At 41.9% G+C, this 23,858-nt stretch overlaps 3 protein-coding genes across 12 annotated transcripts in view; 2 read left to right on the forward strand and 1 right to left on the reverse strand.

The window, feature by feature from the left end:
* Positions 1–11,595, forward strand: part of pde4ca (phosphodiesterase 4C, cAMP-specific a) — a 43,680-nt gene extending 32,085 nt beyond the window's left edge. For 5 of the 8 annotated variants that reach the window (XM_026314419.1, XM_026314426.1, XM_026314423.1 and 2 more), the window contains 14 exons: positions 611–655; positions 1,303–1,339; positions 2,041–2,114; positions 2,237–2,289; positions 2,613–2,725; positions 6,076–6,169; positions 6,314–6,486; positions 6,593–6,691; positions 6,869–7,033; positions 7,148–7,247; positions 7,418–7,572; positions 7,685–7,807; positions 7,930–8,112; positions 8,252–11,595. In XM_026314419.1, coding sequence (XP_026170204.1) covers positions 611–655; positions 1,303–1,339; positions 2,041–2,114; positions 2,237–2,289; positions 2,613–2,725; positions 6,076–6,169; positions 6,314–6,486; positions 6,593–6,691; positions 6,869–7,033; positions 7,148–7,247; positions 7,418–7,572; positions 7,685–7,807; positions 7,930–8,112; positions 8,252–8,755 — 1,918 coding nt within the window. In that variant the 3' untranslated portion in view covers positions 8,756–11,595. The remainder of the gene's footprint in view (positions 1–610; positions 656–1,302; positions 1,340–2,040; positions 2,115–2,236; positions 2,290–2,612; positions 2,726–6,075; positions 6,170–6,313; positions 6,487–6,592; positions 6,692–6,868; positions 7,034–7,147; positions 7,248–7,417; positions 7,573–7,684; positions 7,808–7,929; positions 8,113–8,251) is intronic. The other 3 variants (XM_026314421.1, XM_026314422.2, XM_026314420.1) reach the window with 2 other exon arrangements.
* A 1,207-nt stretch (positions 11,596–12,802) lies between these two features.
* rab3aa (RAB3A, member RAS oncogene family, a) lies at positions 12,803–20,260 on the forward strand. 3 transcript variants are annotated; one of them, XM_026313216.2, is made up of 5 exons: positions 12,803–12,880; positions 14,289–14,513; positions 15,958–16,076; positions 16,558–16,682; positions 17,276–20,260. In XM_026313216.2, exons 2-5 carry the CDS (start codon positions 14,289–14,291, stop codon positions 17,464–17,466), a joined length of 660 nt encoding a protein of 219 aa, XP_026169001.1. In that variant the 5' UTR covers positions 12,803–12,880; the 3' UTR covers positions 17,467–20,260. The 3 variants fall into 3 exon arrangements, with proteins under 3 accessions (XP_026169001.1, XP_026169002.1, XP_026169003.1); XM_026313217.2 differs by lacking the exon at positions 12,803–12,880 and adding an exon at positions 13,617–13,721; XM_026313218.2 differs by lacking the exon at positions 12,803–12,880 and adding an exon at positions 13,860–13,968.
* Positions 20,261–20,300: 40 nt separating this feature from the next.
* On the reverse strand, positions 20,301–22,260 carry LOC113134028 (transcription factor jun-D-like). Its single transcript, XM_026313215.1, has one exon. It carries the CDS (start codon positions 21,997–21,999, stop codon positions 21,076–21,078), a length of 924 nt encoding a protein of 307 aa, XP_026169000.1. The 5' UTR covers positions 22,000–22,260; the 3' UTR covers positions 20,301–21,075.
* Positions 22,261–23,858: the final 1,598 nt, after the last annotated feature.

The following is a 23,858-nucleotide window of genomic DNA, read 5'->3' on the forward strand; positions in this document are numbered from 1 at the left end:
AGTATACAGTCGGTCTTTAATATAAATATATACAGTAATGCAAGTCATCTCAGAATCAAGGCTTTGGCAATAATGCTGGCTTACCAGTGTAAGACTGCGCATGTTTCTCGTCTGTAGAACGCCCTGTAACAAAAACTGACATGTCTCTGGATGTTTTTCTTTACTTGTCTGTCTTTTGCTGAAAGGTTTCCACACTAGTGTATTTATATGAGGCACTGAATTAAGGCTTGACTGTCTTACAAATTGCATCAACCAGTTACCATCTCAGCTTTATTTGCAAATTTGAAATTATTGTTTTTAGCATTTTCTCTTATGGACCCTAAAGTTTACGTATTGTGCTCTCTCTTTCGTAGCAATATTTTCACTCTATTTGGCAAAGGGCTTCTTTGAGCAAAATTTGTAACCTCAACAATAATACTAAACATGCTACACATGCATGTGTTTGTGTGAAATACACAGTCAGATCTAAAAAAAAAAAAAGACAATCAATGAAAAGAACGACAATGACTTGTTTTTCCACCCTCATTTCATAATACCTTAAGAACCTTAAAGTTTGTAAAGTAAGCAGCCACAGGTTTCCTCATCGACTCTTGCCTATCTGTTTTTGAAGGGAAGAAAGCTTGAAGCACTGGGAGGTCAACTGGTTATCATCTCGGTGAGAAGAACACGAAAAAGAAATAAGACAAAAAACACTGACTCTGTCCCTTTGACGCCCTCTCCTGCATTCCCTTAAAGGCTTCATGGTCATTTCCCACCTCCCTGCTGACAAACATGACTAAGTGTCAAACACCTCACCTGTGACCCCCATTAAACCTCGCCCAAAAACACCCAGTCCTGTTTTGTATGTTTTTGCATGTGACGCTTAGTCAGAACCAGCCAAGTATAATAACACACTCAGTGGTTTTATTCACTGGTGAGTATTTACCAGTTCATATTTACATGTATGTAACCCACACTTCCACCTACCCCCGTTTCCTCACCAGCCTTATTATATGTAGTGCATGGCATATCTGTTTTTTTTACAGAATGATGATGAAGATGTGATGAATGACTAGTAAATATGAAATATAATTATTTCCCCTAACTGCCTGGTTTCACAGACAACCTCATTTGTTTTAAATGAGGAATGATATCTCAGGAGAAAGTGCATTTTAGTTTGCATTCATTTTATCTTAAAAAAGTCTAGCGTTTATTACTTTACAGATAAACTATTTGTCTGTAGGAGCTCATAGATTAGTCTTCTAGTCACTGTTTTGTGTCTTTGATGCCTTTTCCTTGTGTGTGTTTTCTTCTGTATTACAGACATACAGAAGACATGATCGTCACACCATTTGCACAGGTGAATACATGGAGGTCTTCCCATATACCCTTTCATATCTATTTTCCTTTTTGTGCTATTTGGAGTACAAATAGTGAAAAGTCATGTTCATTTGCTGGCTAAAGGCAGCAGGTCTTAAAAAAGTGGTAATAAACTCCAGATGGTAAGAGACTGCTGCACCGGAACAGCCCCTTAGCATTATGTTGGCCCTGAGATGGGATCAGGCATCCCGCTGGCGTTGCCTGGCTCTTGCGTGGGATGTGCGTCACACTTGTGCTCACTTTACACAGAGAAAGAAATGGCGAATCCAATACTGCTGGATCATGCTGTTTAAATTTGCATGCTGGCTGATAAGCTTTGTAAAAGGGTCAGGTCTGGACACCAGATACTCTGTGGGCTTCCTGTGTGTGCTGAGTCAGTGTTTGGCTTCAGATGGAGTGACAGACATGACATAAAGGAGTGTCAGTGATGCCACCAAAACATCAGAAAGGGAGAGGGGAATGCTTCTGCCTTGCACCTCAGCTTCTTGCCACAGAATCTGCTTTCAAAGGCTCTCCAGCAGAGAAGCACTTGATCTAGTTCAGGCTGAATTAAATGAAGGCATGTGCGAGTATTTAAGGCTATGACTGAAGTGGCATTTGTGATTTCATTGCAACACAGATGTTATGTACGCCACATTTGATGAACTCGTACATTCAGACTCTTGTTTCTCTCTTTGCCAGGTCCTCGCCAGCCTGAGGACAGTCCGAAATAACTTTGCCATCATAACCGGCCAACAAGATCGAACAGCCAGCAAGTAGGTTTTTATAACAAGGCTTCTAGTGATTTAACCATCATATGTGACAAATATAATGATGCTGTAGTTACAGTGTTTCTACAGTCTTTCACATGCTGACTGTGGATGATTCCTGTCTACAGGACACGATCCTCAGGCAGCAACCCACCATCCATGTGCAAGACCAGCCTCGCAGGTTGGTGCTGATTTTAGAATGGGCTATTTACTAATCAATGTCCTATAAGCAACATTAGGCCTGATTAAATTAGTCAAATCTGGGTCAATGGTAATGTTTCATAGTGAGTAATTACTGTATGAATGCTATTCAAAAATACATGAAGTCTTGATTGTAATCTTAAGTAAAATTATAAATTAAAAAAATAAAGTGTAAAAATACTGCAGAAAAATGTTTGCAGTTATATGTTATACTGCATTTCTTTAGATGTTAGATACTTATAAGAACAGTAGGTTTACAGTCCATTTTGTAACCCTAAATGCCCTGCTGTGTTTAACTTACAGAGGAGCCTCACCAGCAGCTCGCCATAGAGACTCTAGATGAGCTAGACTGGTGTCTGGAACAACTAGAGACGCTGAAAACTCGACACTCTGTCAGTGAGATGGCGTCAAACAAGGTACTTTAACATAATACACAGCTCTAACGTAGTGTTAGGCTCAGCTAGGCTACAGACTGATGTACTAGACATACAGTATTTCACAGGATAACAAGTAGATAAGAAGACAGATAATAAATATATTAGGTAAAAAGATGTTACTTTTATCAGTTTGTTAATGGATGGGAATCTTTGGCTATGCACAGCTGTTTCCTGCCCAATTTAAAAATGGGCTTGAAGTACAACACTAAGCTCAGTGTGAGTTTCACTAATACAGACAGACCATCATAAAAATATGAATAGGAGGGAAGAATAAGAGGTTCTGTGAATGAATGGGATGGTTTCCTGCACACAAATAGAGACCAGACCACCCCCCACCCTCCACCCTCATGTGCAGGAAAATGTGAATGAGGTAGCGGGAGCTGAAGATGAAACGGCATCCCCCCATCCATCCTTTATCCATGCATCCATCTCCTCTCCTCCTCTCACCTCCCCCTTTTCTCTGAGTGGTGCTCAGCGCTCATGTGATTCCATGATTAGACCGCCCACACAGCATACACACACTCTTCATACCTACACACTTGTCACATGTACATGCCCTTCGTCCCATCACATATGTGTATATTGCCTGGTTTTTGCTTCTCATCCCATGCAGATTAAATACCTTAACACATGCTGACATGTTGGCAGCCAGAGTTTGATAATAAGATAAGATAAGATAAGAAACCTTTATTTGTCCCACAATGGGGAAATTGCATTGTTGCAACACCAAAGTACAAGTACACAGCACAGTGCCAGAAGTAGCAAAGATGTAAGATAAATAAGAAACTGAAAATATTAAAAAACATTAAGTGGAATAAAACTACAAAACTACAAAAACTATACGTGTGTACAATTTGTGGCTATGTGTATGTACAGTATATGGACATCGATGGGTAAATAAATAAATACCAGGTAAAGTGACTACAGTATATTGCTGTGATGTGATTTACTTTATACTACAGTATTGTACATGATTACAGCAGATGGATGACAAATGTACAGTGTGTTCATTGTAGAGGCTGACAGCAGCAGGAAGGAAAGACCTGCGAAATCTCTCCTTCACACAGCGAGGGTGGATCAGTCTGTCACTGAAGCTGCTCTTCAGGGCAGACAGGGCGTCCTGCATAGATGTTAGTTTAGCCAGGACCCTTCTGTCCCCTCACTGAGTCCAGAGGACAGCCCAGGACAGAGCTGGACTTCTTGATGACCTTGTCCAGCTTCTTCCTCTCCCTCTCTGTGATGCTGCTGCTCCAGCAGACCACACCGTACAGGATGGCTGATGCCACTACAGAGTCATAAAAGGTCCTCAGGAATGCCCCCTTCACCCCAAAAGACCGCAGTTTCTTCAGGAGATAGAGCCTTCCTGTACAGGGCGTCTCTGTTATGAGTCCAGTCCTGTTTGTTGTTCAGGTGATCACCCAGGTACTTATAAGTGTCCACTTTCTCAATGTTCATTCCCTGGATGTTTACTGATGAGGGGAGAGTAGACCGACGTCTGCAGAAGTCCACCACCATCTCCTTGGTCTTCCCTGCGTTGATGAAGAGGTGGTTCTGCTGACACCAGTCCACGAAGTCCTGTGTCAGTCCTCTGTACTCCGCGTCATCATCGTCAGTGATGAGCCCGACAATCACAGAGTTGTCGGAGAACTTCTGCAGAACACAGCCTGGTGTGAGGGACAAGGGTGGGCATGGGGGCGGTGTGCTGGGGGAGTTGGTGAGTCCATGGAGCTGTGAAGTGGTAGGGTGATGGGATGGGCCAGAGGTGTGAATGTGGCTGGAGGCACATCAGTCAATCAGTCAATCAGCAGCTTCAGTCAGTGGGAAGAATTATCCATTGTTTCTACATCATTAGTGACATTATTGAACAGATCTCTAATGACCCCTGAAAGTTTCTTTGCAGCATAGTTTACCTCTCTAGCCCATTCAAATGTTGTCTCTGTAGTTAAATGCAATTTAGTTCATGAAAACCAAACTTAGATTCTCTTATTTTTTGTCAGCACAGTGTGTGACTGTAATATTGCATCAAAGTATTTTTGATTTAGTTTTTCAACGTACTCACATCTTTGTGGTACGTGGTGTACTGTTTTTTATTTTTGGCTACATGAATGAAATTCCCCCACCCTCCCATCCATTCAAAGCTTTTCCTTCATATCTTCTTCAAACTTGGTGCACATGGTCCATCTCACAACCTTCGCTGCCACACTCAGCCCTGCCTACTTTGTGCATCTCCCAGCCAATGACAGCCCTCTGTCTCTCCCAGCCGCTGCTGCAGTAGGCGGCTGATTGGCTGCTATTCTTAGATATTTTTTTTGGAAGTAGGCGGGGATTAGAGTACCTCGTTCTCCCTCTGTTTACACACATACAGAGCAGGCAGTAACTGAGTGAATGAGGCAGAGTCAGGGGGAGCGAGGGAGTGTGGCTTCTCTGCCTTGCATCCTCGCATCCCACAGCATTCCCACAGCTGTGCTTCCACTCTCTTGTTCTTCCATGGACCTCTAAAGTTTTGCTTTCTTTTTTCACCTATTTGGCTCAGACGGATCAAATCTCTCACAGCACTAACCAGTGGACTGTCTGCTTGCAGTGGATTTGGCTCAGGCAAGCAGTGTAGTAGCACAAAGTGTCCCTGATTCTTTGTCAGAGGATGACCAAAAAGGCTGGAAAGCTTTCATACTCAGTTTTATTTTTGCTCCCATGCTTGACTTTACGCTGAAATGCCAGAAGTGAGTAGTTTCATCTCTGCGTCGTGGATGTACATTCAGGTAAGGAGAGGAGAGGGATGAAATGGGAGGGAGGGGGATGAGACTGTTCGAGGCTCACATGTTGCTTGTTTTGTGAATGAGATGTGACAGTGGACATTCTCTGAGGCTCTAATGTTTGTGGGCTGTGTGGTTGTAGCCTACCTGTGTGCTCAAGAGATTCCTGGTCTTGTTGTTGATATGACCATTCTGGTTAGATTACTCCATGGGCGTGTTTCCACTCCAAAGCAAATGGTTGTCTGTGTTTAAATGAGTTTCTCAGACCATTAGTTACACTTGCTGTGATGGAACGAACCCTCTTTGGCGTCTATTAAGTTTAATTCTCAGATATTCCCTGCCTGTAAACATGGAAGGTCAAGAATTGTGAATTGTTTTTTGGTTTTGTGGTTGTGGCAAGTGCATATCCACATGGAGTGCATCATTAATTTTACACCAAAATGCTTTCAGTTTTTGTCTCAGGCCACTTGATAGTCAACTCCCTACTGGGTATGTCCATGAAGTGTTGCTTATTACCTTTTAGCACATACAGTGTTTAGTAAAACTCACGATACTTGTGTGTGTTTGTGTCCCCAGTTCAAGAGGATGCTGAACCGTGAGCTCACGCAGCTGTCAGAAACCAGCCGCTCAGGGAACCAGGTGTCTGAGTTCATCTCTAGCACCTTCCTGGGTAATAAACCTCTACTAAGATGTTCATAAACACAATAAAGAAAGAGAAGAAGTTTGAATACTTTTCCTAACTTATTGTATAGACTCTAGTGTTTCCAATGGAACCACTGATAGTGTTAATAGTTTGTTTGTGTCCTTCTGACAGAGAAGCAACATGACATGGACATCATGTCTCCCCCAAACAAGGAAAAGGACAAAAAGAAGCGGCCTATGTCCCAGATCAGTGGTGTGAAGAAGGCAACACACAGCCCCAGCCTCGCGCCCTCCACCATCCCTCGCTTCGGGGTCAACGCCAGCCAGGAAGGGCTCCTAGCCAAGGTACGACAAATGTCTCAACACAGTAGTACGGTTTCAGTGCAGCTGATTCTGTGTGGTCTCACTTGTGTTGCATGTTGTAATTATATACCGTATTGTTCACTGACAGGAGTTGGAGGACATAGACAGATGGGGCATCGATATCTTTAAAATTGCTGAGTATTCTGGAAATCGTCCACTGACAGTCACTATGTTCACCATCTTCCAGGTAACACAACATGTAATATTTCGTAGAGTGCAGTCCTTGTACTGCATAACTCCCTAACACTTGATACAGTAAATAAATGAACCATAAAGGAACAAGTGAACTACTTTGAATAAATGACTAATGTTTACCTCCACTGACCACTGTGTTTCGTCATGTTTCTCTCTCCTGCCACTGTAGGAACGTGACCTGCTGAAGTCCTTTAAAATTCCTGCAGACACTTTTATTACCTTCATGATGACTTTGGAGGATCATTACCACGCCGACGTAGCTTACCACAACAACATTCATGCTGCAGACGTGGTCCAGTCAACACACGTGTTGCTGTCCACACCTGCACTGGAGGTAGACAATCAAAATTTATATTGTTAAAACCAATACAGTAGGATCTCTACATGTCCCGTGATATTGAGCACACAGACGTTAACTCTCCCTGCCTTCTTGTGTATGTTAACCAAGGCTGTGTTTACTGATCTGGAGATCCTCGCCGCTTTGTTTGCCAGCGCCATCCATGATGTGGATCACCCTGGAGTTTCTAATCAGTTTCTCATCAACACCAGTGAGTTTGCATAGTTCCATAAGGATTTGGATTACATGCATGGATGCAGAGTGTATTTAATAGTATGGATGAGGTGGTTTTATATGTGTGTCTCACTAGTATTATATTTGTTTGACATCTGGGTGGTTTACAGTGCTTCTGTAAACTCAGTTTCACCTTTCTGTGTTCAGACTCAGAGCTAGCCCTGATGTACAATGACTCATCTGTGCTGGAGAATCACCACCTGGCAGTAGGATTTAAGCTTCTGCAGGAAGACAACTGTGATATCTTTCAGAATCTCAGCAAAAAACAGAGACAGTCACTGCGCAAAATGGTCATCGACATGGTAAGGCAACGTCACACACTATGGTTTTTATCTAACTTCATGAATTTTCTTCTCTGAAACCTTAAATAGTGAATTTTAATAGGTTTCATTTGATTGTTGATTGTTCCTGCAGGTGCTGGCCACAGATATGTCTAAACACATGAACTTATTAGCAGACCTGAAAACCATGGTGGAGACTAAGAAAGTCACAAGTCTAGGAGTCCTGCTCCTGGACAACTATTCTGACCGTATACAGGTGAGAACCATTTTGCCATTTTAAAAAAAAGTAATAATATATTTGGAAAATAAATTTAGGATATGGATCTGGAAAAGCATGTCTTTATTCAATTCTCACACACTATTGATTTGTCACCACAGGTTCTTCAGAATATGGTACACTGTGCAGACCTGAGCAACCCCACCAAACCTCTTGAGTTGTACAGACAGTGGACAGACCGCATCATGGTGGAGTTTTTCACCCAGGGGGACAGGGAGAGGGACAAGGGCATGGAGATCAGCCCCATGTGTGACAAACACAATGCGTCCATAGAAAAGAACCAGGTACAGCTTAGAAGCCGCAGGATGTAGTTAATGAAATCATAAAATCTACTGTAAATAATAATATAGAAGTGGAAACAAAACAAAACCAAAAAGAACCTTACAGAAAAAGAGAAATCCACTTCTTGCCTCTCTCTTTCAGGTGGGTTTCATTGACTACATTGTTCATCCTTTGTGGGAGACGTGGGCTGACCTGGTCCACCCAGATGCTCAGGAGATCCTGGACACACTGGAGGATAACAGAGAATGGTACCAGAGTATGATCCCCCACAGCCCCTCACCCAATCCAGAGGCCCCGGTGGAGGGAGCCCTTGAGGGTGAAGCTACAGCGCTTGATGGGGGCAGTGGCACCACTTCCACCGATAAGTTCCAGTTTGAGCTGACCTTGGAAGAAGAAGGAGAGTCTGATGCAGAGAGTCCACCTGAGGAAGAGGTCTCCAGAGGGAGTAAGGGGCCTGAAGTGTCCAGAACTGATTCTGGCAGTGGTTTTGATGCAGTGTCTACTATGACTCACCAGCTCCCCAGACTGCTCACCTCTGATTCAGGCAGGACGTTGTCTTTAGACTCTGATAAAGATATGGCAGAAGACAGAGAGGCAGACCCTGAAGAAGTCTCTGGGGTACCACGCTTCAGACTTGGCACATAGCATCAGTCAAAAGTTCTTTCTCTTTTGGCCTTTTTTGTTTATTTTTCTTGATTTCAGAGAGGGCTGTTAACAATGTCTGCAGTCACTTGCACTGGAGCATGACACAATAAAAAAGAGGACAGGAAACCGGACCAGTCCTTTGTGTTCTGTGTCTTTCAGTAACACATACTGTGGATAAAGTTCTACAAAGACAATGAGAAGTTAAATAACAAAACTTCCCTTCTTACCAGCCAACCCAAGGTCTACTACAACTCATGACATACCTGTCTTCCTCATTCGGACTATCTGTGAAGAAAGTGAGGAGATGACGAGAACGCACGAAAACACAATGAAGTCTCGTAAGACATCTTGCCAAACTTGCAATTTACAGGGATAATGTAGTTTTGCCTGCCTTTTCAGTTTTTAGTTGTTTATTATATTGTACTTTATTTAAGTCCATAACCAGTAAATGAAGATGCAGTAAAAAGCAGTCTTTAAGCAAAGTGGTGGCAGAAAGGAGCTATGCATGATTTTATGCAGGAAACTTTAAATGTAGCAAACATTTTGAGTGACTCATTATTACTGTATACGTAGCACTCCTTTCAGCTGATGATGCTCAGCTCATAGAACTGTGTTCAGCAAACAGTTGTTTTGAGGAATATGATCATAACTAACGGACTGGCACTACATATTTTTTCCAAGTTGTTTCAGGCTATTCCCATTTTTCTAACTGAATGGTGATTTTGCCAGCATGAAACTGAGCCAGGCGCAGGTACAGGGCTGTGCACATGGTGCCTCCCAGTGTCGACAAGTGGAACTGAAGTTGTGGCACTGGACACAAATGATTTTCATGCTTTTGGCCACTATGGAAAATACCGTCAAATCTAATTTAACTGGCAGACTGCCCAAAATCAGTCAGTTATGTTTGATTTTTATTATTCTTTTGCTTATTTCTGTTTAGATTTATTTAATTTCAATTCACTGACTTTTCTTTTTGCATTCTTTATATTTGGCACCCGTTTTATCAGTTTGCCTTCAAGTTTAGCACTTTATATATTTTGTTTTTTCATAGCAAGCCCTCACTGTCGTTTTTAAGGGCTTGAGCCAAAACATGAACACATTGGAGGCTGTTGACTGAGAAATAGTTTGTCATTGACTGTCCAGCAACCAGCACAAACACCATGCAAAACCTAAATAGTACACTACTGCTGCGAATACATTAAAGCGTCCATTGAAATCCATAATCAGTGCTACGTAATGTCAAACACAGCTTCCATCTACTGAAATACAGTTTCTGGTAACATCCATCTACACTAGACACTAGGCAGTGTATTGGAAGTGTAAGGGTTACAATGAAGGATGTTAGGCATCACTCTAAATATAAAAATCCTGTTAGGTTACCAAGAGACATTTTCTATGCCAGATTTTTTTTTTCATATTTTTCCTCTCATTGATCGATATTTCGCTCTTCACAGGGACATGTCAATGACAAAACAAGTGCCAAGCAAGTATGACACAACCCGTACTGTAATTTCCATTTTGCCACTGGCTACTTTCCATCAGTGACTGATAAAGTTGGTTGATTGTAGCACTCTGTGTGCCAATCTGACCCTTGTGTCTCTGTTCCTTTTTTTGTAACTCCTGTTCAAACAGTAACTCAAACTAATATTGTCTTAAAACAGTGGTGGTGTTTTTTGCGTGAGTGAATGACCGATTTGAATATTTTTGATGTATTTGCTAAGAAAAAAACCATAGCACTTTGTATGGTACTACAGTTCTGCACTTCCAGTACAACTGAACATGTATAACATAACTGTTTCACTATTTTTCTGTTGGTAAATTGCCTGGTGACTAAGTTTAACTGCATGGGCTGGACCACTACAGCTCTTAAAGGTTAGACATTGGAGGGACTGAAGCTTTTTTTTGTTGTTGTTGTTGTTGTTGTTGTTGCTGTTATTGTTCTTTTTATAATTGACTGTACAAAAATGTGTTTTGTGGAAAAGCATGACATTGATTGCAGGTTTCAAAGAATATGAAGCGTATGAAGAGTCCTTACACAACTTAGCCTGTGGAGAAACTTGGGGGTTTTTTTGTGATGCTTTCTTTTCAAACCTGGGATTGTTTTTTTCTGGTCATAGATGTGTTCTCTGACATGCTGGAGTAAAACGTGCAATCCTTTCTGTAGCCATAAACAACACCAAACAGACCAACACTCAAGGATGCCTTCAGCAGTAAGGACTGTTTAACCACAACTTAACCAGCACAACATGCAAAGATTCAGTCTGTGTCTCTGGGTGTCACTAGTTGTTTCTGTACATTTTCCTCACAGCGCTTTGTGTACAGTTTATTTATTATTTCTGTATTATCTGAGGCTGAGGTTACGTACGTAAGTGTCGCTTGATGTGTGAGAAAGTCAAACAGGACAGATCGGCACTATTACTCAGCTTGTTTTCCTTCTGATTTAATTTCTTTACATCTCCACATAACAGTATGTGTACTGTAAGCAAAAATACTCACATTCATTTTTATAGTATAAAAAGAGACATATTTCAGTCTGGGTTTTCTGTAACATCTCTGCTTTCCTGCCTTCCTCTAGTTTCACTGATGTGGTCCGATCACATATTTATGAAGGATTTTACAGTAAGTGTGCTGATACTACTCTGATTCATAGTGCAGATTTAGTCACATGTCCTCAACAGTCCTGAAACCCTAGATCAGTATTTCTAGTTTTATGATTATGGGTCATGAACTGAGATGCCGCAGCTTTGACAATCCAAATTCTGCTGTTTCACTGCAGGTGTGTTTTCCCTCTCTCCAACTAGAACTGTATGCCTTGTCAATAAAGAAAAAACTCTTCACTATTTGATGTCTTGTTGTCTGCTTTTGTACTGATGCAAAATATTAAAAAATGAAGTTAGAGTTGGTTAGATTATATACATATAAATATGCAGTATACAGTTGATGATAGATAAATGCACATGCACCCCTCCATGTATCATGGTTGGTACTATACAGTGATTGCGGTGGTTCTGGTCAAGTCTAAACATGTTGATCCAAACTCGTTCTGGTTTCAGCTGACCAAAGATTTCTAGACTGATGTCCATGTTCATTGGTAAAGTCTGAACTTGCAGTTTTTTATTGTTTTGTGAGCACTGGTGGTGTTGAAGAGGTAAATCTTCAACACCATCTGTAGAAATGGAGTCATTCAATGATCTTCACACTGATTAGTCCCAGAAAAATCCTTCTTCCAAGAGAAGCATTGACTTGTCTGTTTCTAATGCAAGGTTTGGTAAATAGTAAATTGTGTGTGGTGTTATTTTTCGAGGACTACCACTTCACCTGCTGCTATGATTTTTCTCCAAACCTCTGCTGGTCCAGCTTATATTCAGTAGCTACTTATGCTCCTGTTTCCTCCTCATCTTTATAACTAACTTTTGTTGCACTGAGGTTGCACTTTTTAACTTGTATTTTCAATGTAGTCTACATCTAGCCTGTATTTAATCATACATAAGATGAACACCCTACCCTTTAAATAAAAAAATAACACAGGTATCATAAAAGATGGCAAAATTGGGAATCATTTAGGGCTTCTGTGCTATCACACACATTATTGTGAATGATTAAAAGTAAACACACGTGGCATCCAATAACCAGCAATGAAATCATGGTAATGATTAATGATAAGTAATGGCAAACACGTTGAATCCTTTGGTAAGTGTCTGTAAAGATATTGCTTTAAGAGGATTGTAATTGATTTTGTAAATATAAGGTCAAAAGAAAAAAAAACTGAAGAAAGAAACGTTATTTTCAAGTGATTATTATTTATTCCCATGCAGAAGTATCATCTGAGGACACCTTCAACGATAGAAAAGCCAAAGTCAACAAAAAAGTGCTCCGGGGGTTTATTTATTCTCACCACTGAATTTTACCTGGATTTCTTATTTAATTAAACCTGTAGGGGCGGTGCTATGTGGGAATGGACGGCCTCTCGTTCTTGATTGGTCAGCCGTCCTGTCAATCATCCTTACGCTCTGTTTGTACGTGCTAATGCCGGAGCTGCCAATCAAAAAGCGCACGCGCTATTGCAGGTGCAGAGTTGGGCTAGTCGCTGCAGCGAAGCCAAGAGGGAAAATCACACTTTTCAAGGTAAACACTGCGCTTTTTGTCCTTGTGTGGCCGCATCAGGCCTGACAGTAAGAACAGAGGGCATGTAGATCATTTGTCGCTTATGAGGTGCGTGAAATAGTGTGACATTTTAGTGGAAAATGAGGAAGAGTAACCTTCATTTGACATAGCTGGGATGCTTCGCTAAACGCTGGTAACGGGTCGCTGCGTTAGCATCACAGGTAGCGGTGTTAGCCTGACTGGAGGCGTCTTGTCGTCTCTGTCTGCATCGCCTCACTCTCACTGACAGCCATTTGATCTTTATTTGGGGTGAACGCTTTGTGCTGCATAGTCTAGTTATCTCTCCAGCTGAGGCGAACCAGGCTTAGGACAGCCAGCGTTATATTCACTATTAACGTAGCCAGCTAACGGGAGATAAGCTGCGGATGGTTGATGTGGATTACACCGGGAGCATGTGTTGTTCCTGTCAAAGCATAGCCGTCTCTAATTTACTGTGGCCTACAGAGCAGGTTCTGGTCAACCCTGTGGTCACTGGTAATTGGCTGGGCGTTCCCCGGAGGTTCCCTGCCCTCCCTGAATGGAGCATAGTCCGTTTAGCTGGTTCTTAGTCCGCTAAGCCCTGGGACTTCCGTCCTTTTGTCTTGTGGGGCGGTGGTGAGCCTTGCTTGAACCGATCAGGGTTGTTGACATGAAGTGGAGCCACTTGAGGCTGTGAATGAATATTGGCTGGTTGTATTGACACAGCCTCTTGGCAAAACGGTGGTATCATTTTATTCCCTGATAAAAGCTCTCCCAGTGAGACACTTAGGATCCATATGGGGTGTGATCTGACTTTGTACACCGGACATCACGCTTTATAAGGGTGTGTAAGGCTGATTTGGTAATTTTGTTTGTGTGTTCAAGGTGTCTAGAGTTCAGAGGCGCTGACATTTCTGGGTAGCTCAGCAAAGAATAGTTGAATCTAATGTATTAGTTTAAGGATACCTCAGAGCAGTTAACAGAGATTTTATCTTTGTGTCATTTATTACTCTTTGATTGTTATTTTGTTTTGGAAATAATTGATCATTTAAAACTTTTACCACCCAACAGCCATTTAGAACAAATTCAGTGTAAGTACAAAATAATGACAACTAATGATACAGATGGTAGAGTGTCTTGGTCGGTACTTGTGTTTGCCATTGTAGCTGCACAGTCTCATGGACTCAAATACAACAGCTCTGCTATATATTCTGCCTTTACTTAGTTTATCTAAGTTTAGTTATAAGCACTGTCACAGAGACAGTCAGCTTTTTGACTATTTCAAGGTGTTGTTATATTGACTTAACTATATTGTAAGGCGTTCCTGTCATTTGGTCTCGCCTGTGTAAATAAGATAATGCACTGTTTCATTAAGTATCTGTGTAACTGTTTGATCTCTCTTCATGTATAGATGGCTTCTGCAAATGCCACATATGGACAGAAGGAGTCCTCGGACCAGAACTTTGATTACATGTTTAAAATCCTCATCATTGGCAACAGCAGCGTAGGAAAGACTTCGTTCCTCTTCCGCTATGCGGACGATTCATTCACACCAGCTTTTGTCAGCACAGTGGGCATCGACTTCAAAGTCAAGACAATCTACAGGAACGACAAGAGAATAAAGCTGCAGATCTGGGTAAGAAAGTGGACGCACAGGCTTTCAGTTAGATTGTTTGCTGGGTCAGGGGTTTTGTGATTGTGACTAAACACACATGGAAAAATTGTAGATGACTGCTCTTCTGTGGCTGACGCTGCACAAAAAACAATCTCACCTTGTTTTGCTTATTGCTACTTTTTTTTGTAGGTGTTTTCTGCATTTAGCACCACTGTCCTGACCACATGATATTGAAGAAGTAATGGGGTAACAGGTGGAGAAGTGTATGGCCACACAGTTGTTTATTTTACATTACATAATTCTTACCTATATTGTAATCAGTATCTGCTGATTCCGAGTTCAAGCTGATATTATCATTTCCCTCTATAATAAATACAGTGCACACTCAGGCTGAGGTAGTCTCATAGTATGTGGAGGGAAATTGAAATGTGTTAGCTGTGAATTAAGAAAATACACCCAACACTACTGTTTTGTTTCTTTAATGTTAGAATTGCTGTGGCAGAAGGATTTTATATATGGATTCACATAATCTTTCTTCATGTCCATGAACAATATACTGAAATTTAACAGCAGTGACATCCCTAATGCAAGATATTAGGCAGCAACAATCCATTGTTTTCAGTAACAGTTAATCTGCTGATTATTTTCTCAAATAACCGTTTAGCCTATAAACTGTCAGAAAACATTAATTTCAGTTTCCCATAGTCCAAAGCTAAATCTATAAATGTTTCTTCCAATAAACAATTTAAAAATATTCAGTTTACAGTGATACAAAAGAGCTAAAAGCAACAAATCCTCACATTATAGAAGCAGCAACCAGTTATGTTTGGCATGTTTGCTTGAAAAGTGCCTAAAGTTTAGTGAGTTAGAATAGTTGCTGAATCGATTGGCTAATTATATCAGCTCTACAATATTCATCGCCGAAGGTATCGTTGCAGATCGTCTGTGATGGGAGTGTGTGCTTTTCATGTTGCCCCATCACATCTGTGACTTGAGCGGCCTCTGTTATCATGCATCTCTAATAATTACCAGCTGTTGAAGTGGCCTCTCCAGTTCCTAGAATCTCTTCATCTGCTGTGTAATAACAATACCCTTGAAGTATACTTAAAGTGTACTTAAAGCCTGACCCTGGAGGAATACTTAATGCTCATGGGAGTTTTGTCGAATATTAAACCAAGGTATTCATCAGGAGGCACATGCACAGTCATAAATTCTTTGCAGGTGTTAGGTGAGAATATCTGCTCTAAAAGATGAAAATGTACTCACACACTAATGTCTTTATCATTTCTTCTTTAATTCTACATGGACACTAAAATGGAAGGACCCTTCTGAAACATTATGTCCTTGCCCTTGAGACAGCAGTGCATTTCTGTCCACATGTTCATATGAAACATAAAATTCATCCTGTTCTGGCAGTAATACAGTGTATAATCATAAGTAACAACACAATGGTGTGTTTGTGTAGGACACTGCTGGTCAGGAGCGCTACAGGACGATCACCACAGCTTATTACAGGGGAGCCATGGGCTTCATCCTCATGTATGACATCACCAACGAGGAGTCCTTTAATGCGGTGCAAGACTGGTGAGAGCCCACCTAGTATGAATGTGTGTGTGCATGAAGGTGGTGACGGTCTTTTTCCTTACCTCCCATTAGCTTTACACTCAGAGTAGAGAGACGGTTGAAACACAGGAGTAACAGAGGTCCTTGCCTTAAAACTACTTATCTAGCATTTTTTCCCAAGTGAAAAGACAAATGAAAGAATTAATCATGTTCACATAGTCATCTGTTGTTTTGTTGAGCTACATATTTGCAAGACAAATATTTGAACAGCATTAAAGTTACCACAACAGAAATTGTTTTACTTGTTAGAAACCTGTCTGGTTGCTTGTGTTATGTTGCCTTGCTGACTCTTGTGAAGCTGTTACTGTGGACTCCAACATTTCTCCACACCTCAGCGTTGTTAAAACCCCATCATTACAAACAGATGGGAAGTAAAAACGTACAGTGGCAAAATGCAGCTCAGTCGATGCAGCTGACCACCCTGTTCTGTGTCTGCTAACAGGTCGACCCAGATCAAGACATATTCGTGGGACAATGCTCAAGTTCTCCTAGTTGGGAACAAGTGCGACATGGAGGATGAACGAATAGTAGCTACGGAGAGGGGCAGACAGCTGTCAGAGCAGCTGGGTGAGTCATGTGGTCAGAATGAAAACTGGTGACCATGCCTCTTGTGTTGTTCCACTCCTCATGCTTATCCTGCGAGGGTTAGTGAAAATTATATATAATTATGACCCAAGGTGTTGTCCTTTATGGACATGGAGGGATGATTGGTAAAGTTCATAATGTTTGGCTCATTGAAACTGGCCTCTCTGCATCACACATCATTTCCAGTGTCAGCTGTTCGACTCATTGCTTGTTTTAGGATTGTTTTTTGTAAGCAAATATCCTGTTTAATGTCTCCTTTTGTTGGCTTGCTGTAGCCATAATAATCGCACTGTGTGACACCGGGTCAAGGTATCTCATATGTAATTTGTGATCAAACTAAATTTCTAACCACCAGATATTTAAGTATGATCTGAAAATATAAAACTAGTAGTTTTCAAGATTTACAATCGAATTTCATTTTGAAAGAGTTAGATTTGAAATGAAGGGGGAAATTACAGTAGTTTGAGCTGCTTGTGGGACTGGAGCCTGGACTTGCCCTGACATGATGAGATAAATGGATCACACTGAAACAATAAGTGTTTCCCCGTGTCTGTCTCTGTCACCCATCCTGGCAGGCTTTGAGTTCTTTGAAGCGAGCGCTAAAGACAACATTAATGTGAAGCAGACCTTTGAGCGGCTGGTGGACATCATCTGTGAGAGGATGGCAGAGAATCTGGACAACAACGACCCGACTGTCACCGGAGCTAAACAGGGGCCACAGCTCAACGAGCAGCCTCAGAGGTCCCATCAGGATTGTGCTTGCTAAACATCACTCCACACACATGAAACAGCAATCCTGAAATCCACTCATCTTTTTTTTTTTTTTTTTTTGTTTTCCAATTTGTGTCCCACTTTCTTTTTCTTTCTCCTAAGTACACACACACACACACACAAATAAATTACACACAAACACTGCCATACATCAACCCACAACCTGGCTGCTTAGGTTCTCCACCTCTCTCACAACAAGAGCACTGTTCACATGAGCCAGCTTTTCCAAAGATTTGGTGTTTTCACAAGTATCATCTCTAACCCTTTTTTTCTTTTTGAGTAACACAGAAAATATATGATGGTGCTAATTTAGTCAGAGGGGTGGAGAACAAAGTGTCACAAGCCGGTAGGCAAAAGCTACAATCCCAAGTTGTCTTTCTTTCATGCGTGCACATGTATACAAACACACACACTACACCGTGTCGGTAGAATTATGAAAGGCCAGTCGAGGCTGAGATCATTCCTTACTCGTGTGGCAGTAATTGAGTTTTAACTTTAAAGGGTTTGCGAGAGCACTGATGCCTCAAATCTAAATGGATAGAAATCGTGTGCATCTGTTTAACTTTTAGTCTCACTGAGAATATATGTTTTTCTTGCTATGGGCCGAGTTGTTGTTTTTAAAGGGGTTTTTTTTTTTGTTTGTTTTTTTTTTTGAGTTGGTTGGGTGTGGTTTTGAGCATGTGAAATCACCCGTCCTTCCCTGCGTTGTAATTGAGTTTTTGCAGATTGTTATGGTCCAAGTTTGAAATCCAAAACAGGGTCATTTGAAAGTTTTACATTTCATTTGGGAATGAACAAAACAATAGCTAAACGTGTACATATCACTTTAGTAGTCACGTTACACTGTCATCTTTGAGCCCTTCCCAGATTTTTTTATTTTGAATTTTTTTTTTTTTTTCTTCCCCCCATTTCTGTTAGCAAGAGTGCGATATGGATAGCAGTGTCAGTCACTGGATTTTACTGGCTATTAAAACCAGTAAAGGAGCTGCATAACTTCTTTGGGTGCTAGAGTTTTGATGTTTTTTTTGTTTTTGCTTTACTATTTAAGCCATTGCTAAATAAATTAACGGTCTGTCTTTGACCATATGAAGAAGAGTATAAATGTTTAAAAGTCCATAGAGGTGCATTTTTAAATGCATATATAATATAAATACATATTCTACAATACAAAGGATTTTAGGATATTAAATTCCTACCTGTGCTTTAGTGAGAGGTGCATGTTGTTGATGTTTTTAACCAGGTCTGGTTGATTGACTGTTGTCTGAAGTGAAAACCCATCTGTCCTACAGTTTCAGTACCAAATCAGGCCAAACGTTTCACATGTTAAGCCTCTGGCCCCTTCTCTTGTATTAACTTCCCTTCACTGCATACAATGTGCAACATGCACTCACTAGAAAGGCATGTGATTCAGTGGGAGCACCAATACACCACAGACCTGCAGTCTCCAACAACTAACAGTCTCTTATGTCACTGTAATTATTTATCTTTATGTTTGGGGGAATGTGTTTTTAAGCATGTTGAATGTCAAAGTGTGAGTTTTATTTCTCTGATGCTGAAGTCAGGGCTTTGTCTGCTCGTGTATACAACACAAAACCTTCTGGCAGTCGTGCATTCACAGATGTGCTGAGGCATGCGAAAACACATAGGTTATTTCAAAATACAACTTATTTATTTTGTATTATTTATAAATATTTATTTTAAGATAGTAATTATGGATGGCAATCTGCACTTGACTTTTTGAAGAGATGTTCGGTAGTATTCAATGGCTTAAACTGTCCCAGCTTAGAAAGAAAATGTATTTGTGTTTACAGTGAGTAAAAAGCTTAAGATGCTTCCTCTAGAGGAAAGTTAAACATTCCAATGTGAGAACCTCTTATCATGCCCACAAGGCTTTGGTGGGAAGTTTGTTTGTCTTTGATATCAGTTATGTAACTTTTAAGCGTTGGTAGCGTAGAAGCAGACTGTTCGCACGGAGCAATACCAACTCCTTCTCTCCACGCCCAAATATCAGCAACGTACAACCCTGCTGAAGGTTTTCAACACTCGTACTCTATGCAGGTGTGTGAATGTACAGTTTGTTATAACGGCAGCCATAAGAATCGCTCCTTACAAAGAGGTCTCGACAATAAAGAGCACTTGTTAGATATTTTTTAGACTTGTACTAACCAACCTGTGTGGTTTTCTAACAGTAGCTTACAAAGGGAAAATGTTTTTGTTTTGTTTTTTTTTTGAAGTAAAGCGAATACTCTGAACACTTCATTAAAAATATTCTTACTGCATTGGTTCACTTTTTTGGTTACTTTGTGTTTTGCTACAGCTTTAAGCTTACCAATGTTTTAGAAACCCAGTATCAATCCTGTTCAATTCTCCTCTTCCCCTCCTCCTCCCTCATAAAATAACCCTTGTACATAGGAACTTTTTGCCCATCTGGTATTAGTTGTGTGAATCGTGCTGTAATTCTGTAATGCCAGATTTGCTAAAATGAGGAATCAATAAACTAATTATAAAAGCTGGAGTTTTGTGCTGATTTTAACAGTTATTCCCAAAGGTCAGTGATTTACAAGAAGTGACATGCAATGTTTCAGAAGCACTTTAGAATTAGTTTTATTGTGCCCACCAGAGGGCATAATACTGCAATAATACCCAGTTTTCTACACTTGGACTCTTAACCATCTATGGGTTTGTTCAGCTTCTCTACTGCACATAACACAACACCCACATTGTCAACTGTGCAAGAAAAGATAAGTGTAATAGTTTAAAAACACACATTTGTTCTCTGAGACTGATAAAACAAAGAGCCTCCCATCTTAGTAAGAAACAAAACACATGTAGGAATGTAGTGAATTTAATAAATGACAGACTTGAACGTCCATTACAAGTGGATACATGGGAGTCCTCGGCATGTACACATACATTCATGGAAGTTTGGCAACTGAACAACTACAAACCAGCCACCACAATGAAAAATAAAACGGTTGCTGTAAACGAAAGCAACGAGACAAGCAGTGTTCATTTCTGCAAATAAAAAGTACTGAGAAATAAGACCATATGTAAAATAAATGTTTCAGTAAATAAAAATATATATATATATATATATTTGTCATTGCTAAGTGCTTGTAAACAAGTAAGGCATTACATTACAAGGTGGATGGCAGCACTTGGGGACACCCTGGTGTTTGGATGCACCCCTGTTACTGATTGTCCAGCTTACACACAGATACATGCTATCCTGCATCAGTCCACTGGATAGCACTTTGCTACATGGCTTTCCAAAATGTCAGGGTAATGAAAATGGATCTTTTTGCTGCATAACACTGCCAGATTTTCATGAAGCAGAAGAGGCTGCAGCCCAAACCTGCTGCCGGTTAACCTGTCATGTCCCAGTTGACTGGTTTCTCACCAAAGCCTGTTCTTTTCTACACAATGCACTGCAAATGTCTCTCTGGTACAGCCTTTTATTCTGGAGGGTGCATTTACACTGTCCTCGTATAAGATTCTGGGTTACAAAAGTCAAATGTTCCTCGTGATACAGGCCTGTATCCTCAGAGCAGAGTTAGAGCTGTAAGAAAAACCAAACATCCATGCAGAGCACCGTCACTGGGGTTTAGTAAGCTTGGACCTGGTTTGGTAAAAGTTGGCATCCGCTGCTCACGTGGTTCATCACCTTCTGCTTCAGCTGGGCCACTTGCTCCCTGAGGACGCTGGCCGTGGAGGCCAGCTCGGTATTCTGCGTTTTCAGGGTCTTGACCTTGTCCTCGAGCCGAGAGATCCTCTCTAGCTTTCTCTTGCGGCATTTGGAGGCTGCTATCCTGTTCCGCAGCTTTTTCCTCTCCGCCTTGATGCGCTCCTGGTTGTCCATGTCAATGGGAGACAGCGGAGGGCTTTCCCCGAAGCTCTGCATGTCTGGTACCGTCTGGGGCTCGTCCTTCACCACACCGGCAGACTGGAGTCGTGACAGGGCAGCCGCAGCGGCCGCCTGTTGCTGCGTGCTGACCAGATGAGACGGAGGCGGTGGGAAGGGGATGGTGTCCGTGGAGTAGTTGATGGTATTGGCTCCGAGCGGACTGGCCGCATAGCCGTTTAAAGTAGTGTATACAGGGAGGTCTGACGTCTGGAGCCCGGTGGATCCGACTGTGCCGGAGGAGCCGAGGAGCTCCAGTCGATCCACGGACACGCACCCTGCGTCGCTCAGCTGGTTCTGCTTGTGAAGATCCTCCAGCGCCTTGACGAAACCCTCGGCGAACTCCTGCTCGTCGCTGGCAGACTTGGGGTAGATGAACTGGGAAGTCGCGTTGGTGCCGGTGACCAGACCATTGGACTGGATAATAAGGCGCTCCAGGTCCGGAGAGGCCAGTTTCAACAATCCCAAGTCTGGGGAGTTGAGAAGTCCGTCTGTGTCCCGGAGAGGGGCCGATTTGAGCTCGGAGCTCTGGTCGTCCAGGTTCAGATTGATTTCCTTCTTCATCATGGTGCTGTGGGAGTAGACGCTGGGAACCCTCGGAGTACTGACGGCGGCGCCTGTTTCCATCCTACACCCTCACATGAGGGAGTGCTCGGCGTTACGCATTAACGATTCCTGAACAGACACATCCAAACATGAGGAAATCAGCTGACCTTTACTTTATGTGATCCCGTTTCCTTATCCCAGTCTACCAGTCAGCCTCTCGGTCGGTGGACAGCTGGGCCCTAAGGGTCTCTGTTGTGTTTCTCCTGTGCGCGGACAATATTGTCTTTTCCCGATGGCACGGCTGCTCTGCGCAGCGCCAGACCTCGCTCGCTTTCTAGCCCTAAAAATTCCATTATGTCACTCCAGAGCTCGGAGATTGGCCCAAAATGACGCTGGTTTCCGCTTCAATTTGAATAAGGGGCCGAGCCGCGCTTTATTGCCATGGAGACTCTAGGTAAACTACAAACAGTGCAATGCATTGTGGTTTGATGTCATAGCATAAAAAAGCTCAGGGTCGCCAAGAGAGAGCAGAGACTGGGCGGGGAAGGTGTAAAGAGGCGAAGGCCAAGGAAAGGAAGAACACGGGAACAAGCCTAACAGAAAATATTCCTCAGCTCCGACTAAAGCAGCTTTTAAAGGACTAGAATAGAACAGAAAGGGCAGGGCAGGATAGGCAATGGCTGCAGTCTCATTCACTGTGTTCAAGGTGTTGATGTGACCGAGGCTACAACACTGAAGCCTCTTGTTTGAGCACTTTAATGATCATTTGTAACATCTAACCCTCACACACAAACAAGGCCTGAAATGAGGCGTCACACTGTCTTTTAGTGTACTGAAAGTGTTTCTGGGGAAACTGAGCTCAGACTAGAACAGGGAAGGAAACTTTAAAAGTAAAATGAGGAAACTGTATTCTGTCTGTGTTTAAAAGTGGCGTGACACGTCCACGAGTGACTGCAGAAATACAAACACGCTGTTCTTAAGGGTTTTCAATGTCTGTGGCTGGTGGACGTTGGGCAAGCCGCTGCCTCTTTCTGTGTACTGTTTTCATTCCAAAAATAGATGCGTGCAGCAATCACAACAAAACACAATCCTGCTCTGTTTCAATTAACACTTATTCAGTTTAACAAAAGAGAAGAAAGAAATGATTCTCATGCGATACTGTCCGACTGATGCACTTCCGACCAAGAAAATATCTACCTAATATCTAAAAGAACAGACTAAAAAAGCAGCAGAAACTACAGTGTAACTATTACAAGTTTCCTATGTGAACAGCCAATCACAGGCAGTCTAAAGTATGTAAGGCACAGAGTCTGGAAACAGAATATTGTTATTCTGCCCAAACTGAGCGAGGACGTCAGCAGACTGTCTGCATCAGCACCACAGAGCAGAGTGCATCATTAGTTTCCATGGCAACACTGACACAGCCAGTGACGCAGGCGAGGTAGAGAGAAAGGTGAATGGGTTGAGGGAGGAGAAAGAGGGGGATGTTAGCGTTGTGCAGATGGTCGTGATGCGGTTCAGCAGCAGAAGTAAATGTTGGTTCTCTAACACCAATGAGAGAGAAATGTTCTAAATGTCTGAAGCCTTCACCTCAGAATAAAGAATAAAGAAAAAAAAAAATCTCCACCCTATGGGGAACATATTTTCTCCTCTGTGCCAGCTCGGAGTCACGTAGGGTGCAGTGTCCAGAATGTGTGAGTCATTTCACAACCCAGGGGCGTGGACTGCAGAGTGCACCAAGAACGAAAAAGAAAGGGCTGTTCCTGTAAGGCAATATTAGATTAGCTCTGCCTTCATGACAACAAACTGTGAAGAAGGTTTGTCTGCTAAACAACAGGTAATGGAGTGTGTCGGAGGTTGTGTCACATAAAACTTCTCCTCCCAGCAGACAAAGTAGTGTCCTTTGACTTTTTTATTTTTTCTCTTCAGCAACACCTTGT

The sequence above is a fragment of the Mastacembelus armatus genome, chromosome 17 (assembly GCF_900324485.2).
Source record: "Mastacembelus armatus chromosome 17, fMasArm1.2, whole genome shotgun sequence".
NCBI classification, from domain to species: Eukaryota; Metazoa; Chordata; class Actinopteri; order Synbranchiformes; family Mastacembelidae; genus Mastacembelus; species Mastacembelus armatus.